General features: G+C 37.6%; 4 protein-coding genes and 1 pseudogene across 6 annotated transcripts; 3 read left to right on the forward strand and 2 right to left on the reverse strand.

Annotated features, from left to right (window-relative positions):
- Nucleotides 25-2298, forward strand: LOC104717497. Of its 3 annotated transcripts, none has more exons than XM_019230850.1 (7): nucleotides 25-319; nucleotides 1124-1268; nucleotides 1354-1431; nucleotides 1611-1645; nucleotides 1735-1790; nucleotides 1883-1981; nucleotides 2054-2298. In XM_019230850.1, the coding sequence occupies exons 1-7, from the start codon at nucleotides 72-74 to the stop codon at nucleotides 2110-2112; spliced, it is 720 nt and encodes a 239-aa protein (XP_019086395.1). In that variant the 5' UTR covers nucleotides 25-71; the 3' UTR covers nucleotides 2113-2298. The 3 variants fall into 3 exon arrangements, with proteins under 3 accessions (XP_019086395.1, XP_019086394.1, XP_010433376.2); XM_019230849.1 differs by having other exon boundaries at nucleotides 25-267; nucleotides 1072-1268; XM_010435074.2 differs by lacking the exons at nucleotides 1124-1268; nucleotides 1354-1431; nucleotides 1611-1645; nucleotides 1735-1790 and adding exons at nucleotides 550-627; nucleotides 807-841; nucleotides 931-986 and having other exon boundaries at nucleotides 25-464.
- On the reverse strand, nucleotides 2411-7643 carry LOC104717499. The gene is made up of 5 exons (XM_010435075.2): nucleotides 7469-7643; nucleotides 7326-7380; nucleotides 6864-6934; nucleotides 6689-6755; nucleotides 2411-2736 (listed from the first exon to the last, which is right to left on the reverse strand). The coding sequence occupies exons 1-5, from the start codon at nucleotides 7560-7562 to the stop codon at nucleotides 2574-2576; spliced, it is 450 nt and encodes a 149-aa protein (XP_010433377.1). The 5' UTR covers nucleotides 7563-7643; the 3' UTR covers nucleotides 2411-2573.
- On the forward strand, nucleotides 9051-15330 carry LOC104717501 (annotated as a pseudogene).
- On the reverse strand, nucleotides 15275-16029 carry LOC104717500 (dynein light chain 2, cytoplasmic-like). Its single transcript, XM_010435076.2, has 2 exons — nucleotides 15823-16029; nucleotides 15275-15642 (listed from the first exon to the last, which is right to left on the reverse strand). Exons 1-2 carry the CDS (start codon nucleotides 15958-15960, stop codon nucleotides 15448-15450), a joined length of 333 nt encoding a protein of 110 aa, XP_010433378.1. The 5' UTR covers nucleotides 15961-16029; the 3' UTR covers nucleotides 15275-15447.
- Nucleotides 17224-19177, forward strand: LOC104717502. Its single transcript, XM_010435078.2, has 2 exons — nucleotides 17224-17916; nucleotides 18657-19177. Exons 1-2 carry the CDS (start codon nucleotides 17428-17430, stop codon nucleotides 19014-19016), a joined length of 849 nt encoding a protein of 282 aa, XP_010433380.1. The 5' UTR covers nucleotides 17224-17427; the 3' UTR covers nucleotides 19017-19177.

Below are 19530 nucleotides of genomic sequence, written 5' to 3' on the forward strand. Positions count from 1 at the left end.
ATCACCATTTCTCGAGGTCGACGCTCTTTCAACTCGAGTTTGGTGTTTTGTTAGGTAACAAAATTCAGACGATGGCTTCGATTCCACAGATTATCTTGTGTACCAACATCTCCATACACGATGGTTTGAACAAGGAACCCAGAATTAGACTCCAGTCCAAAGGACGGAGCTTTGTTCCTTCTCTGCTTCAGAACAAGTTGGGATTGAGAGTTTCCTTAATTGAGCATAGACAGAGACGACGATTGATGGGTCTGGAGAAAATTGGATTTTTAGCTAGTGAGAAAGCTCTTAGCCGGCAAAGACGGGAGGTTAAGGTTAGATGTAACAAGGGTTTAGGGTTTAATGGTGGAGATAACAACGGAAACGGGAGGATACTTGGGAACCTTGCTTTGGCTATCGGGTTGACATATCTCTCTATGACTGGTCAGCTTGGTTGGATTCTGGACGCTATTGTCTCTGTTTGGGTATTACTCTCTAAAGTATTTTAACTGGTTTGTCTAATTGTACTGTCTTAGCCTTTTGGTAACTGAAAATTCTTACAATTTGCAGCTGGTTGTGGTGATTGTTCCAATTCTGGGGTTGGGGGCTTTTCTATGGTGGGCACAACGAGATATTGTCCAGAGCAATGTAATTTTTTCTTGTCTTTGGCTTAACATTTCAAGAATCCGCAGAAACACTGTGAATCTTAATTATAACTCGTGGATGCTAATCTTGAATTAAATTTAGTTTAGCTACCACTTGTGTTTGAGTAAATCCTTCAAGATTCTGTTCTACTTAGCTATCTTGCGATTTTTCATCTTGTGCAGTGTCCGAATTGTGGAAACGAGTTTCAGATATTCAAGTAAGGCTGTAACAAGAATCAATCCCTCAGTTGTTTTTTTTTTGTTGTTTCCTCAAATCTTGTTGATTGTATCTTCAAACATGCTGCAGGTCAGCGATGGATGATGAAGTACAGCTTTGTCCTTTCTGCACTCAGCCATTCTCGGGTAAAACGATGACTCCTCCACTTTTCGATTTATCAACGGACGTCTCTTTTATGAAGCATTAGCATTGTGTATTTTTNAATTGGATTTTTAGCTAGTGAGAAAGCTCTTAGCCGGCAAAGACGGGAGGTTAAGGTTAGATGTAACAAGGGTTTAGGGTTTAATGGTGGAGATAACAACGGAAACGGAAGGATACTTGGGAACCTTGCTTTGGCTATCGGGTTGACATATCTCTCTATGACTGGTCAGCTTGGTTGGATTCTGGACGCTATTGTCTCTGTTTGGGTATTACTCTCTAAAGTATTTTAACTGGTTTGTCTAATTGTACTGTCTTAGCCTTTTGGTAACTGAAAATTCTTACAATTTGCAGCTGGTTGTGGTGATTGTTCCAATTCTGGGGTTGGGGGCTTTTCTATGGTGGGCACAACGAGATATTGTCCAGAGCAATGTAATTTTTTCTTGTCTTTGGCTTAACATTTCAAGAATCCGCAGAAACACTGTGAATCTTAATTATAACTCGTGGATGCTAATCTTGAATTAAATTTAGTTTAGCTACCACTTGTGTTTGAGTAAATCCTTCAAGATTCTGTTCTACTTAGCTATCTTGCGATTTTTCATCTTGTGCAGTGTCCGAATTGTGGAAACGAGTTTCAGATATTCAAGTAAGGCTGTAACAAGAATCAATCCCTCAGTTGTTTTTTTTTTGTTGTTTCCTCAAATCTTGTTGATTGTATCTTCAAACATGCTGCAGGTCAGCGATGGATGATGAAGTACAGCTTTGTCCTTTCTGCACTCAGCCATTCTCGGGTAAAACGATGACTCCTCCACTTTTCGATTTATCAACGGACGTCTCTTTTATGAAGCATTAGCATTGTGTATTTTTTACTTGGAAAATGCAGTGGTGGATGATAAGTTTGTTAAGGAACCAGTGAAATTCTCCAACCAAACTACTGCGTTTGGACAAGACCTAAATGGATTTTCTTCTGCACCTGAGAAAGGTTTGTTCTTACTTACACATAATATCTCTTGTGAATCCAATGGTGAGATGAAGTGTTTGATTGATTGTGTAGGAAAGGGTTTCTCAACAGCGATTGTAGACATAGAAGCAGAAGTAACAGATGCAGACTGACAATGCGACCGGGAAGTTATAGCGTAGGCAACAAACTTGTGCAGAGAGCTCGTTGTTGGATCTAGAAGTAATATAGAAATACACATCCATATGTATATTCATATGTATATTTATATGTCTATGACATTGTTGTCTCTTTTGTATTTGAATGATTGTTTAATGTTTAAAGTAGTAGTCTCCCGTGTACGCATGTTTTTCCTTGTTCCAACAATTTAAACGCCAAGACTTGAGATATATGGTATTATATGAAGATTGGACTTTGTTAAGAAAACAAGTATTGGTAAAATAATATAATTGATTAATCCGTAAACATACTACGTAATTTTTATAAGTCGCCAAGATTACAAAATTGCAAAAGCTCTTTTTGAAAGAAAACATAAACGTTAGCGAGACCAAAATAGACAAATGAACTATCAAAAATTTCTATCTTTTCCCCTTCTTTGTAGCTTATTCCACCAAAATCACTCGTACAATTTCTTGGCCGAAAGAGTTTTGAGAGTTTTGGTTTGGTTCTTTGTAGCTTTCTCTTCATACTTCTCGCTCAACGCTATAGCTTTAGCCTGGGCTTTCATCTTCCTTACATTCTTCGTTCTCTTCATCGGTATTCCTTTCCTCTTGCTTGTCCTAACAGAAAACAAGAAATGTCATCTGGATTAAAGGAAAGCAAAGCGTAAGGAGGACCATGATACGATTTGCTTATAGAAAAGGATTTGATAGATTATAGAACTGGAATTACAAAAGGAACTAAGGATTTTGTTAATGGAGCTCCTCCCACTCCCCCTAAAAGACCTCACCAAATACTCGATAAAGCTCTCTAACCCTCTCCACATTGTATATATAGATAGACAAAAGAAATAAGCTAAACCAACCCCGGTTTACTCTCACACTAAACCTTTGTTAAGTTGATACTTAAGAAAAATATGATTAAGCCATTGAACTGCTTCTATCAATACCCCTGCCTTTGAAAACAACCTTGTCCTCAAGGTTGAAATGAGCAAACTGTTTAGCCAACCCCTTCTTTGAGCTTCCCAGGACATTCAAAATATGGCATCACTTCCCGCTTCAGCAACAACTCTTCATGCCCTGTTTTCAGATTGTCCCTGGCCTCCAAATCCAAATTCAGCTCTGATCTGACTTGGAGATTTTCCTTTAGCTGCGCCAACATTACGTCTCTTGCTTGTATCAGAGTCTCACACGTCAACATGTCTTCAATTTCGTCATGACTAATATTCTCTGCGAAAGAGGACACTGAACTAGGCAACATGATTATCTGTTTGGCCGTGACATCATCCAGTTGAAACACCATTTCTATCTCCCAAGGTTTTTGCTCCAGATAACGAATTTTCCACGCCATGCCATTCTTTTCTTTTTCCCGTTCAGCCACCTTGTTTAGATAGACAACAAGAAACCCCCTCTCCATCAGCTTAACTTCTATTTTTCCACTAACAACAGCCACACTGATTTTTAGCACTATTTGAAATTCATTCGCCCTTCCACTTGCAGTAGTGTAGGCAAACCCATCCACTTGCAGTATTGTAGGTAAATGAAACTGTATGCTTCTGTTTGCTGAGACCTCCATTGCAGCAACAATTTCCAGAGAAGAATCATCACCACCCATGAAACCTGCACTAAGAACCAAGGGAACTATCTCCAGGCTAACACCCTGCCTCCCATCCAACGCTTTCAAGCCCGCACTAAATAGTTCTTCAATTCCCAGCACTGACAACTGAATCCATTTGTTAACGTCAATGCAAACTGCATGTCTTGTGGTAGCAATGGCAAACTCTTTACCGAGCGATAAGGCCCATGTTCTTTTGAAATATGTCGTTTCCATTAACCCTTTGCCTAGTGGAGTTTCTTCTTTCGTATACGTTCGCAACACCCAAGTGTTCCTGTACTTCTTTTTAAATTTGACTCTCTTCCCACTAGTCATGGAATGCTTCTTATCTACTGTCATCAATTCCCATAACAGCTTCGACTTGCGCTTATGTCGAAATTTGTGTCTCTTTCTACTAGACCAACTCATCATCTCCATAGCCGTTCTGATTCCCACTTTCAGCACGTCCAAGATCACTTGATGCATTTGTTTGTCATGCTCCTCTAAATACGCGACAACCCAGCTTATCAACCCTATTATGTCAGTCATTTCGCCAACTGTCATGTACGTCATGTCAAGGCTCTGCGATCCTCTCACTGTCTCCATTCTTTCACGTATGAACATGTTCAATCTTCGAAGCCAAATTAGCTTTGTCCAGTCCAGCTTCACAGTTTTGCACTTGACCCTATGTGGCTTGGTATAGTCTATCTTCCTCTCTACCTCAACATGTTCTCCTTTCCACGACTCTTTCTTACACCATTCCTGGACGCGTTTCTCATAATACTTGAACTTGAGTATAAAGTTCAATGTCAAGACAACCTGATTTCTAGAGAACCTCTCTTTATTCTTCTTCTCATGCTTGTTGCGTTTTTGCTTGAATTTGTGTTTCCTCCAGTTGGCGAGCTTCTTCAAAACTGTTAGATATCTCAACGACAGCTTTTCATACACCCATTGATGAACATATAGGTAGTGCGTGATACCCTTGCTCGCATACTCCATCTTCATCATGTTTTTCTTCTGTTGTGCGTGATACCCTTGCCACAACAACCTTTTGTTGAACGTTCGGTGGTGCATCTTCATCTTGACACATGTCTTCTTATTCCCCATCTCAACCGAATCTTTCAACAGACCACAGTTCCACCATTTTGCAACAATTTTCAGCATCACTCCTTCACTTTTCACACATCCCTCTGCCACTCCATGTGGGTTATAGTTATTTGAATGATTCTTCCATGGCTTCTTCTTTTTCTTTCTCGTGAGTCTATTATCTCCCCTCAACCTTTTGTTAAATACTTGGCTGGCAGATAGCAAATGATAGTTTTTTCCAGCATAGACCAATATAGTAGTGTCTGGTCTGTCATGTATGTTCTTCATCTGGATTCGAGAGGTCCCCAATTTCACTATTCCAGCTTTGTATTTAAACCCCTTAGCCTTTGTGAACTTCTTCCGAATTCTCTTCGTGGTAGTCTTTTTCCCTCTTTGAGACAATTCCTCGAACACCTGGTATACATGATTTGGCTTAGCTGCTTGTTCCCTATGGTTTCGATGTTCCTCTAACACCTGCGGCAAATAGAAGTTCATATGTTCTTCTATTCTCTTTGTCAATAGCTCCACAAAGCCTGTATCTCCTTTGAGTTTGAAACCACTTTCAGACCCATCAATCTTTGAAAACGTTTTCCATCTCTTCTTCTTTTTCTTCTTCGTGTTCACTTTTCTTTCCATAGGCATTTGATCGAACACTTGGTGGACATGTTCACTCTTCTCAATATCTGGCTCTTTTTGCACACCCATTTGTTCTTTTTGGAAGATATTATCCAACAGATCTTCTTTTTCTGCGACTCTTTGACATACCACCACTTCTGCTGCTGCAGTCTTCTCCTTCTCTTCACCACTTGGTTTTTCAAGACACTCCTCAGTCTCTAGGAGATATTTCTCTAGTTTGTCCAAACAGCTCGTCCATCTGCTCATCTTAGAGTCAAATTCATCACTCTGCGTTAGATCAGCCACAACGCTCTCTTTCCCTTTGCTGAATCGTTGAAGCAGACCGATCTTGATCTCATTCCAGCTTGTAAACGCAACATGTGACTCCTGGAACCACAATAGAGCAACACCTTCCATAAATCCATATGCAAAAGAGATCTTTGTCTCTTCTGTGAATCCATGGTCCGTGAAGTAATCTTCAACCCATGAAATCCACATCGCCGGATCTTCATCACCATAATAAACAGGAACCTCCACAGAACCATCACCATCTCCCATTGGGTCGAACTGCTCTGATACCAATTTGATACGATTTGCTTATAGAAAAGGATTTGATAGATTATAGAACTGGAATTACAAAAGGAACTGAGGATTTTGTTAATGGAGCTCCTCCCACTCCCCCTAAAAGACCTCACCAAATACTCGATAAAGCTCTCTAACCCTCTCCACATTGTATATATAGATAGACAAAAGAAATAAGCTAAACCAGCCCCGGTTTACTCTCACACTAAACCTTTGTTAAGTTGATACTTAAGAAAAATATGATTAAGCCATTGAACTGCTTCTATCAGACCAAATCTAATCTTTTCATGCCTTAGTACATTACAGTTGAGGACCGTAACAAAACGATAAACTAGTATTAGTATACAATCAAAACTTATCCAAGATTCTTGCATTTAGTCTCCTAAGTGTTATCTTCTAGATTTAGAACTAAATGTGGAGAAACTTAAGCTTGTTGTAACCATTTGAGTAATACAACAATAGCAAACTACATGACTCCAGGTCAAAACCGATCAGAAGAGAGCAATTCACAATGCAAACTTCGAAGCGACCTAAGACTAATATAATATCAATCCAACTAGGTCACAAGTCTTCCCGAGAGTACCATAAGTCCATAACTGGCCAAAACTACAAATCGAAATGGGCCTAATAAAAGAAATTCTAGATCCAAGTCAAAATTAACAATGTTAAAGCCGGCAGAGTTTCAAAAAGGCTTACAGGTTAGTAGAAAGGGGAGCTAGTTTCGGAGCTAGTTTCGAGTCTCCGGTCTCCGTAGTATCCATGGCTAACGAAATCAAAGAAGAAACAATCAAAGAGTTAAGTAAACACCTGAATCTCAACGCAGAGAGAGAATCTTAAGAAGACAAAAGAAACGAGGACGCTATATGTCTACCTATAGCCACGGCATTCATTTTCCCTGCCTTCTTGGTTCTCTTCATCGGTTTTCCTTTCCTTGTGCTTGTCCTAAATGTAAAACATGAAATGTCATAAGGATTAAAGATAAACGAGTCAAATTGTAGCTTCTTCTCCAAACAAAATTGCATACATATATGTTCTAAAAAAACCAAATTTAAGCATTACAGGTAATATGAACAGTATACAAACATACAATACATGACTCCAGGTCCAACCTCTTAGGACAAAAACAAAGCAATGTACAATGGAAGCTGGAATTTGGAAACTTGAGACCAAAGAGAAACACAATTAGAGACTTTTGTATAACATAAATCCAAATATAGTTACACAAGTTTTCCTGTGAGAGTACCATAACTAACCAAACCACAAATCAAAAAAGACTTAAAGCCGGACACCAAAGCAATAATTCTAGGGAAGAGTACAAGAGTTAAACGCTTACAAGGTACGAGCACGAGCAGCTAATCTCGAATCTCCTGTCTCCGTAGTGTCCATGGCTAACCAATATAAAAGGAAAAGTAAACACATGAATCACCCCGCAACTTGTTCGGCTTAGAAGCTAGAGAAACATACGATATTTACTACCTTGAGGAGGAGCTTGGAAGAAGCTCTTAGATTCGGAATTGTCCACGGAAGCGTCTTCTTCCATGTTCTTCTTCCTGTTCCTCTTCTTCGTCATGGCCGGATTTTGGCTTTGGCGCTAGGGCTGAGAGAGTTGAGTAGTAGAGAGAAAGAGAGACGGAGGAGGAGGAAACTATCGTATTTTTTCACCTAAACCCTTTGTCGGGTCAATTTTACTAATTCGGATCCATTTATTGGGCCTTTTTATGATAAAAGCCCATTTATCTAATTTTAACATCATCGTCCACCTAAGCAAGATTATTGGTACGTTCATAAATACTGTTTAATTTTTTTTATGAATTAATTGTGTATTGTTTTGAATATAAAAACCTATGATCTCTTAGTTAAAATTTTCTCCTCCAATGGTAGGTTTTAAATTTGGGTTTCTTAATTTTGAAAATATTGTTTTTTGAAATTTGAAATAAAATAGAACTAGTATAAATGTTTAAACATTTAAGATTTTATAAAAATAGGAAAATAGAAATGAGTGTATGATTCAAAACATAATACAAACATAATACATATCACAAAGTAAACTTGTTGCTTCAATAATCACGTACACACGAACCACGTAAGTGAGTGTATGATTCAATCTTAGAATAAAAGAATCACAAGATTTCACTTATACTTGTAGCTACTTGAGTACGATATGGAAAAGGGTCCATTAGAATAAAAGAATCACAAGATCTCACTTGTACTTGTAGCTACATGAGTACGATATGGAGTTGCAAAAGATTTCAAACTGTCATTGTTCTGCAACTCCATACTGATCCTAGTCACTTGCTGAAGTCCCGTAGAGTTTGAGCATTTGAACTGGACCAACAACGAAGTTGAGGCAGATAAGCAGAGCAGCCATTGAAGTCCAACAAGCTATAGAAGTGAGAGGACATCCGTTTTCTCTTTAGGGAGGAACAAGTCGCTGTCAAACAAGTCGCTTCAAACAGACATACTCCAACATTTATGGATGCTAATATGCTCCTGCAGTTTTAATGGAGACATAAAAGATGCTCATAGCCATAGCAACTAAATAAGACATCTACATTTTTGTAGATCAACCTTTTTATAATAATAGCATTGTTTTCAAAAATCAGAATTGGCAAATTGGGTTCTTGCAAAAATACACATGAAGTTTAAAAATTCAGACTTTAAATCTTCCTCTGCAACAATTTATGTATCCATGATAATGATGGAACCATAATGAAGAATTATCTATTATGGAATTCAACTTGCAAGAATCAATCAATACTCAGTAAACAAGTAAAGGTTGTGTAGCTGGTGGATAATATAAGTCCAAGATAAGAAAAGAAAAAAAAAGGCAGATTCTTGTTGTTTCATATGAAGAGCAGAGATACAAGTTTCAGATTAGAATTCCACAACATTCATTCAACACATCATCTAGTCTGTTCTTGGTACACTATTCCGGATTCACAACTTTATCATATTCATAGCAAAGGTGAAACCTTTAGATCACCAGGTAAGTAACTTTATCGACTAAAATCAAAAGTTCAGATTCGAATAAGCAAAGGAAGCAATAAAGGTGGGTTACCAAAATGTCCATGTGTAGCCAATTGGCGCCCAAATCCACCATTCCCTTAGCCTCCGCCGCAAGATTACCAAAATCTGATGACAACATCGACGGAGCGATCTTCACACACCATCTTCCCCTTGATTTCAACGACGACTATGATAGAGAAGAAGAATCTGCGTTAGGCGTTACCAAACCCTTCCTCTGAAGCAATTGGTCCTTCGATTCCAAACCTTGAATCTTCTGATTCCAATTTGTTTTCTCGTTTCGGAGATACAATTGCGAGAGAAAGAAAGAGAGAGAGGAAAAAGAATAAAATCAATCACCCCCAAATTAATTTTTTTTTTTTTTATCATTTTGTATTTTCTATTCGCCCAACAGACACAGCTGACACGTAGCCCTTCTTAACCCACATTCGAGTATATTATATAAGAGGAGATCTTAGATTTTTTTCTTTTCTTCTCATTTATTTTTTTGCCCAAATACACTAAGATCTCTCTTATGAACTCCCGATAAAGAAGGTCATAAGAGAGTTCAGTGTCTGTCTCTGTATTTTTAAAAACTCTCTCTCTCTTCTCGTGTATTCGTTGGAAATGGCTTCTCGTTGGCAAAAATTAGTTAAAAGGTTTATTTTTGTTTTCAGTTTTTGCTATTTTTTTTTTCCCTTTAATTTGTTTGAATCATATGGTTACAATGTTGAGAGATTCTTTCATTTGGGGTTACAATGCTGGCAACCCTCCCCAACCCCCACTACATGATTTGAGAGATTTTTTTTAGGGTTTATGGTGCGAAATGGGTGTTGATTAAGACTCTTAGACAAAAAAAAACAAAAAAAGTTCGAATTTTTTTTGTTGTTGGTGGGTGGATTCTGATATTTATCGGGGTTTCCGGCCACAATGACGAAAAACTCGGTTAAGGAAACGTTGGAGTCTCTCCGTCAGCACGGCGTTAGCGTGAGCTTCAAGGAGTCGTCGTTGCTTCCGTCTCGGTCTACTTCAAGGGCACAAATGGTGTCGAATCGCCAATCGCTTCCGGCGAACTTCCGTAATGCAATTGCTCAGATGAGTCCAGCTAAGAACCCGCATGATCTCGAGAACGTTGAGTATTTCTTCCGAGAGGTAAATTGATTTGCTTCTTTCGTCTTTCTTCATTCACAGCTCCAACTTGTATTGGGTTCGTTTTTGTTTTAAAGTTTATATTTTTTATGGCAGAAACTTCGTGTTTGGTGTCGGGTTGATAATGGGCAGTGGCAGTTGGGGAAGATACAATCTACTTCTGTTGATGATGTTTGTGTTATGTTGTCCAATACCGACGAGGTAAGTTCCTTTTCTAACTTGTTTATATTTTTATATATGATATGGAAAAGGCCTTATGGTGTAATTTTGTGTTAAGGTTGTGAAAGTATCAGTGGAAGAGATTTTTCCTGCTAATCCAGATATTTTGGAGGGAGTTGAAGACCTTATACAGCTTAGTTATTTGAATGAACCATCTGTTCTTTACAACCTCCGCGTCAGATATTCACAAGACTTGATTTATGTAAGCTCTCTTGTGGTTTGTTTTTGATTATTTGTTATTCTAGCTGAGTTTACTTTTTCTTGACATAGTTTCATGTTTCTCTATTATAGAGTAAAGCAGGGCCGGTTTTGATTGCAGTAAATCCATTTAAGAATGTCCAGATCTATGGAGAAGAATTTCTGTCAATGTATCAGAATAAGGCTTTGGATGCTCCTCATGTTTATGCAGTGGCAGATGCAGCTTTTGATGAGATGATGAGAGGTGACTATTCTTTCACAGTGTTTTTTGGGTTCTTCATGAAGCTGTGAAGCTTAGTTCCTTACCATGTTGTTAAAATAGCTAACTTTACGGCACTTACATTGAAATTTTTCTTTACGCAGAGGAGAAGAACCAATCTATTATCATAAGGTACGAGGCTTTCTATTCTGAATGCTTTTTTTGTTTATATAACCAATGATTAGACTATAGCTTAGGTGAAAGGTTTTCTGATACTGATATCAACAATCAAATGAATATAATATTATTTCATAGTGGAGAAAGTGGAGCTGGGAAAACTGAGACAGCAAAATATGCAATGCAGTACTTGGAAGCTCTTAGTGGAGGTAGCTTTGGGGTGGAAAACGAATTCCTAAAGACAAGTTGTATACTTGAAGCTTTTGGGAATGCTAAAACATTAAGAAATGACAACTCTAGCCGATTTGTGAGTTACACATACCTTTTTGTCTTCCAATTTTTGCATGACTGGATGTTTTTTCCCAAATTACTAAAATCATTTCTTTAAATTTTAGACTTTGGTGTCGGCCGTAAATTGATTCAATAGTAAATCTGAATTGGTGCAGGGAAAACTGATGGAGATTCATTTTAGTGCAAAGGGAAAGATATGCGGAGCTAAACTTGAAACTTGTAAGAATTGAACATTTGTATTATTGTTTGCCAATTTTCTTTGCTTGGCTATGGGAGCTCACATCTTTTTTTTGGGTTTCCTCACCATGTTTGTGTCACTACTTGTGCTGAATGACCATAGTTCTCCTAGAAAAGGTAAGTTTTTGTTGAGAACCTCTAGTCAGATTCTACTTGGTAAGCTATTCATAGGCTAATTAGTAGTCTCTTTGGATCAGTCAAGAGTGGTTCAGCTGTGCAACGGCGAGAGATCATACCATATCTTCTATGAATTGTGTGCAGGAGCTCCACAAATTCTTATAGGTAACATTTCAAATTCGAGATATATAAGAACTAATTCAGGTATTTTACGTATTCAGCAGCATATGATATGCTTAGGAAGTGTCCCTGCTGAAGCAAAAATGTAGACATATATAAAAGATCAATTAGCTTAGTTGCGCATGGTTGAGAAGCTAGAAGTTACTAGAACATTTTTATTATATGATTTTGTTTGCAGAGAGATTGAAGCTTAAAGCAGCAAGTGAATACAATTATTTGAACCAGAGCAAATGCTTAACCATTGATCGCATTAATGATGCACAAAAGTTTCACAAACTGATGGTAACTTTATCTATTTCCACTGCTTCCCTTTGTTTTCCATGAAACAGATGCCATGTTTCTGTAATTTCTTATTCTGTCAGAGATTTCTCTTTTGTTATAGGAAGCTTTCAACATTGTTCAAATTCCACAAGAATACCAAGAACGTGCATTTTCTCTGCTTGCAGCCGTGTTATGGTTAGGAAATGTTTCTTTTAAAGTGATTGACAATGAAAACTATGTGGAAGTGGTAGCAGATGAAGGTAGAATTGATTGTCATTTATCATTTGAATTAGTGAACTGGTTGTGAACTTAATAGGATTAAATTTACTGATGTTTATTATGTTGTTCTTATTTCATACAGCTGTCACTAATGTAGCTATGTTAATGGGCTGCAATTCAAAAGAGCTTATGGTGGTTTTGTCTACATGCAAGCTCCAAGCTGGTAGAGATTGCATTGCTAAAAGACTGACACTGCGACAGGTTTGTTTAATATCTATACAAACACTGCAATATATTACACAACACTAGTAATTTCTATATAGCTAGCTAAAGGTAGTGTGCGGATTGCTTTGTTATATATTCAGGCAACTGAGATGAGGGATTCTCTTGCGAAAACCATCTATGCGAGCCTGTTCAACTGGCTTGTTGAGCAAATAAACATTTCACTGGAAGTTGGTAACTCACGTACAGGAAGATCTATTAGTATCCTTGATATATATGGGTTTGAATCATTTAAGGTTCGTAACCATGCTCGAGTTTTTATAGTCTCTATATCTTTTGACTATGTAATGATCAGGTCTTTTATGGTTTTAGAATAATAGTTTCGAACAATTTTGCATAAACTATGCAAATGAAAGACTGCAGCAACATTTCAACCGACATCTATTTAAACTTGAACAAGAGGTAATCTTCTTTCTCTAAAGCCTCATTATATGAAGATGTGGTATTCTGCTTCTGGTCAGCTACAATTATCAGAAAAAATGTGTATTGTTAATTTGTGCTAGTATCTTCACTGTTCAGGAATATGAAGGGGATGGAATTGATTGGACTAAGGTCGAATTCAAAGACAATCAAGAGTGTCTAAACCTGATTGAGCAAATGTCAACACAATCAAGTTGATCTTATCCAACTTTTATCATCAAGCAAATGTCAATTATTGAACCTGTTTTCTTCGAAGATGTGTCACAAGTCCCTAAAGTCGGCAACCATTTCGGACTCCATGAATCAAAGTGTGATTACAAAGTTTAAGGTGAGAAGGCTTGAATTCTGCAGTTTTCTGTATTGGTTGAAATCTTCCTAAAAAGTTTTCTGAAAATAATCTTTTGACTTTGATAATCTCTTTGTAAACTTTATTGAATATGGCTGGACCATCGGAATATTCTTTCACTTTATGCTTACAGGGCCAACTTTTCAAGTTGATGAACAAGTTAGAAGACACCACTCCTCATTTTATTCGATGCATAAAGCCAAATTCAAATCAGCTTCCTGGAATTTATGATGAGAATCATGTTCTACAACAGCTTAGATGTTGTGGCGTTTTGGAGATTGTTAGAATATCAAGATCAGGATATCCTACACGGTTGACACATCAAGAGATAGCAGTAAGGTATGGTCTCTCAACTTAAACGATGTGCTTTGTTGATAAATCTATTGTTCCAATCATAAGCTTTGTCTTTGTTGGTTTGTTCATGGATTAGATATGGATTCATACTTCTGGCCACAAAATTCTCCCAGGATCCACTTAACACATCAACTGCTATTCTGAAACAATACAATCTTCCTCCTGAAATGTATCAAGTTGGTTATAGGAAAATATACCTCCGAACTGGACTAGTAAGTTCTCTTTATCTGTAGATATTATGTTGGTTTCCTGATCAATCGGCAATTTATAACGCCTTCATCTTTATATTTGATAGATTGGCGTCCTTGAGGAAAGAAAAAAATATGTTTTATGTGGCATACTTGGATTACAGAAGAAATTTCGTGGTTATAAGACTCGTGAACACTATCACAATATGAAGAATGCTGCAGTGATGCTTCAGTCATGTAATCATTCATGATTCCTTTATTTGTGGTATATGTTTTCTCTTCTCTTATTTATTCTGTTGCTATAGATATCCGCGGAGAACATGCCAGGAGAAACTACATTGTGGTCGGAGGATCAGCTATCGTTTCCCCAGCAACTATTGAAGAACTTGATGCAGTCATACACTTGCAATATGGTAAACATCAATGTCTTTCCTTTGGCATCAAAAATTTGTATTTCTATTTTGGATAAGATTTTACAGCTCTCTTCCTTGTATGTAGTGGTACGCAAATGGCTGGCTCGTAAACACTTAAATAGTATGCAACAGAAGAAAAAATCATGCAATGGAAAGAAAAGACCGAGAAGAAAGTTAACGAGGAGGGATTCCAAAGATAAGGTAGCATTTTGCCTGATGTATGTGTGTCTATGAGTTCTCTACTGCTGAAACTTATTATCTTTCTTGTTTAGGGCCTTCTTTTAGAGCAGCTTCAGGTCCAACCTTTGGCTTTTGCTGATCTCCAGACCCGGGTTCAGAAAGTCGAAGCAGCTATAATGCAGAAGGACGATGAAAACACTGCATTGCAGGACGAGTTGCAACGATTTGAGGAAAGATGGTTAGAGAACGAAACAAAAATGAAGTCAATGGAGGAAACATGGCAAAAACATATGTTGTCAATGGAGGTACAGTGCCCATCACTCCACGTAATCATCATCAAGCATATATATGATTTGCTCTGACCAAACGCCTAAAAGCTAATGATGTTCCAAATCTATATATGCCTTTGCAGATGAGTCTTGCAGCTGCTTGTAAGATTTTGGCTCCAAACAAAACTGCAAGTCATGGTAATGACTCAGAGGATACAATGTCCTTCGGAACTCCCACAAAAGAGCTTAAGGATAGCTTGAGTGACGCTAACAATCTTTCTACAGAATCTGATCAACGAAGCGTCATAATTAACGAAGATGCAAAGAGTCTTGTGGAGGTAGGATTAGAACCAGACTCGAGCTCAAACAGGACGCAGCACGCAGAAGAACTTAGGAGACTGAAGTTAAGATTTGAGAAATGGAAGAAAGATTACAAAGCAAGACTAAGCGAGACAAAGACAAGGCTCCGGTTAAATGGTGTTGAACGTCGTCGTCGGAAATGGTGGTGCAAGAAAAGCTGTTGAAACTTAGATCTTGTTCTCATGTACCGAAGACTAATTATACTAGTTTTAGGATTCAATCATGTAAATTTCACATTATTCAAACTAACGGCAGAGAAAAATAGTTACAAGCTAACCGGATGGTAAGAATTAAAAGCGCTAAATCATATCTCTAGGCAATATAATCTTGTCTTTCAAAACATTCATAACGGTCAATCTTGAAATAGCAGTGAAGCACTATATGAAGACTTGACTATTTTACAAGATTGTCTAAACTAGCTAGATCGTTGGTCCGGGACGCTGGTTCACCGGCTGATCCCTTAAAAAGCAAAATGGTAAGGCTGCCAACGGAGAAATGGATGAAGCAGCCACTGCAATGAGTCACAAACGATCCAAAATGCGTCCCAACAACGCATTGCCATCCTGATCCGTATATTCTATCAAAATCCTGAAAAAAATTCAAAAATAATAAAAGATACAGTTTGTCTCAACATACAAATTTATATTATCACTGCCTGATATATGTACACTCTAGCTAGGTATATAAATTATTGGTCCACTCATTAGTTATACACTTGCTAACACTAAGGTTAACATAGTTAAGACTTGAAATAGTTTATTAGTGAACCTTCTTGATGAAACTGGCAATCTGAGTGGGTTCGGTGACATCAAAGCAATCAAGGGCTTTGGAGGCCAAGCTGAGAGCGTCTTCCTTCATTGTTTGCCTCATATCTGTCTCGCCCATTACTGCCTTCCCTTCTAACATCCTTTTTGATTTCTTGTAAGAAAAAACAATAAATTAACTCGAGGAATATAAGAGAACCAAGTGAATGAGTTTAAGCATTATATATATGGAAAAATGGTAGGACGGAGTGAAGCTCCTAGATTGTGGTGGAGATTATGTTGGAACGTACATGAAGTTTTTTTTTTGGCTTGTCGTGAATTTATCAGCCACATGGATTTGCATGGACCGTTTCATATGTGGTCAAAACGAAATCATATAGTGTATCATTGTTTTAGGATTTGGATATATGCTAATTTCCTATATAAACATTTTTATCTATTGAGAACCAAAAATCCCTGAGGCTTAGTGGTTGGCAGTGTGCCATTATTTTTGAAGAATAAATTTCACTACAAACTTGGGATGTTGTGTGTGACATATAGTTAGTGAATATGATTGAACAACTAATCGAAAGGCACCAAGCAAGGTGACAAAGAGCGAAATGAGTGAAGGGAAAAAGAGGGAGTCTATATGGGGAACAAAACATAGGTGGTCTCTTTCTAAACCGAATCGGAATCAAAGATTCTGAACCAAAATCGAGATTTAGTAACAGGAATCTTGTGTAATTTGTTAATATCTAAGTTTAGGTGTTTGTAAATTTTTGCTAAATTTTTGAGATTTATTCTTCAAAAATAATGGCACACTGCCAACCACTAAGCCTCAGGGATTTTTGGTTCTCAATAGATAAACACTTTTTGAGATTCACTTTAATTATCACAGTATAATTAAACTTTAACTATATATAACTTTTTAAAAGGATTAACTTAATTATTATGATTAACTCAAAGTCAAAACAAACCCACATTAAATTATTTTATCAAAAATGACACTTTTCCTTTGCTATTTTTATTCTTATCCAAAATTTCTATCAGCAATCTTTTTTTTTTTTTTTTTAAGAAATCAAATTGCTCAAGTTCTAGTTTTGGTTTGAGGTGTGCATGCAAGTGAATTCTTTGATTTTTCTTTTCTATACACGAAAAAAACAAAAGATATTGTTGGCCGACCTCGCACAAATAAACCTCCCTTTCCCTACGTGTCACCAACCCTTCCTTCGTACAAAAAAAAGTCTAAAACAACAATAAATCCCCAAGAAAAAAAAATTAAAGAATATTTACTAAACATATATTTTCCTTCTCTTTATTTTCCTTTTTCTCAGCATTAGATAGAAAAATACAGCTTTTGCCACCAAATTAAACACAGTAATTCTTAAAAATATATATAAAATAGGTAAAAAGAGTAAGAACACTTTTGCCGCCTTTCTCTCTTGACCTTTCGATGCGTTAACCCTTGTTCCCTTCCTCAAGATCTCTCTCTCTCTACGACATTCTCAAACTTTCTCGGGGGAAAAATTCTCTGATTCGTTTTTTCTCTCTCCGATCTTTTATTTCTATTTTTTTTTTAAATCCGATTTCTTCGGGAGGAGGCGAAGAGACGGACACAGTTGTTTCTCCAATGGCGCGCCGTCTTTTCGCCTGTTTCGGCCTCAAGAAACCTTCTTCTAATAAACCTATCTCCGGAGGAGGTAACAGTTCCGCCGTCGTCGCCGCTGATGTTCCCTCAGGAGACGGACCTGTTCTCGTCCAGCTATTCTCGTCTCAGGGATGCAAGACCTCCCCTGCGGCTGAGATGCTTATGTCCCGGCTAGGTCGAGGCGATTTCGACGCTCAGATCCGTGGAGGAGATGGTGGTGGATCTGTTGGATCTCCGGCGATGGTTTTGGTGTTTCATGTGGACTATTGGGATTTCAAGGGGTGGAAAGATCCGTATGGATCAAGCCAATGGACGGTGAGGCAAAAGGCGTATGTAGAGGCGTTGAATCTTGACACCATGTTTACTCCTCAGCTTGTTGTCCAAGGAAGATCTCAATTGACCGGAATCGAGGAGGAGACACTCCTTACTTCTATCTCGGAAGCGCCTAGGTTTCCTTCTCCAGCTTTCAAGGTGAGTTTTCCTAACATTCAAAATTTTTAATACAATTGGACTTTTGATTGATTGATGTGAATGTGGTGATCGTGATGTGGAGAAGTTAGGGTTTGTTTATGTGCTTTCCAAGTAATTGGTCAATACACTGAAACGAAATCTCTGTTGCGTTTGAGGGCTCTGCTTTGAATCTCTGGTGCTAATGAAAATAAGAATCCAGTGAATCTTGCTTATAACTAAGTTTTCTAGCTTTTCTTAGAATTATGTGTCCTATGATTTGCATTGTCTCTTTCCCCTGAGTCTTGTGAATATTTAGTATAGTAAACAGAGGACTTCTCTTTAGATACAGGGTTATATTCTGGTCGCTGATGGTCTTTCTCTGTTTCAACATACACATTAGACATTTATGGATGTCTCTGCTTTTGAAGTTGTATATGGATGCGTGAAGATAGTTATATAGGTATATGACTGCTGGGAATGTGAGTTAATGAATGCAGCAAGCTTCTATGGCATTAGAATTAGCAAATTATGGTGAATCTTGACTAAACAACATCTTTGAGATATTTTGGTTGAACGACATGTTTTTGTAGATGTGTGTCGTAGGATTAAGTTACATACTTACATTATTTCAACCATGAATTATCTGGTCTTGAAATCAATGAGTTCTTGACACAACAGAACAATATGGCTTAGTGTTTTTGTTGAGTTTTTCACATGTAATTTCATCAGTAGTTTGTAAAATTTATTTCTTTCTTTACCAGGCGACTTTCCAGAGACCAACCTCAGAGACACTACAAGTATCACTCACCGGAGCTTTGAGAATGAAAGTAGACGGAGACGGAATCGACATAATGGTGGCGATATACGAAACCGGGCTTGTGACCGACTGCGCAAGAGGAGAGAACGAAGGAAGAATGTTGTCGAATGACTTCGTTGTGAGAAAGATGGAGAAGATGTGCACTGTGAAAGATGTAACACCGAAGAAACCAGTGTCCGGTACTGCTCATTTCACGCTATGGGATGGATTCAACAGCAGCAAATGTGGAGTCGCCGTCTTTCTTCAGAACTCGTCACTTCATGTTTTTGGTACACAGAGTTTTAAGTTGCCTGATGAGATTTGAGTTCGTCCTTAATATATATATCTAAAAATCAAAGAAAAGAACAAAGCGATCTTTTGTGTCGTCCATATTTTGCTTGTGAATCATCCGGTTTCCACTCTGCTTTGTACAGTTATATGCGTGAGTACTACTTAGAGGTTTCTTCTAATTTGTTTTTTTTATTTCAGCTTATACTTTATTATTCTAACCTTTCTCTTCTTATATGCTAATTCATTTGATTTAAAGCTAGAACGTTTTTTTCAGTTAATCTTTATGTGTTTGTTCCATTACACCAATTGGTCCTGATAAATGTTGGAATGAAACATTCGAGCTGTTTATAGAACCCAAACCCCTTTTTAAGCTCATCCGAGGAATTATAAACAAGAGACGATGGTGAATCAGTGATGATTGATACATTATCTACAAAACAAGAATATTGGTGCTTTATGTGTATTAAAAGTAAAGAAATAGAACATTATTAATCTACTAAGTTGAGCGTTTAACCGCTTATGATTATTATGACAAAACTTTATTCAAC

Source organism: Camelina sativa, chromosome 10 (assembly GCF_000633955.1).
Source record: "Camelina sativa cultivar DH55 chromosome 10, Cs, whole genome shotgun sequence".
NCBI lineage: Eukaryota > Viridiplantae > Streptophyta > Magnoliopsida > Brassicales > Brassicaceae > Camelina > Camelina sativa.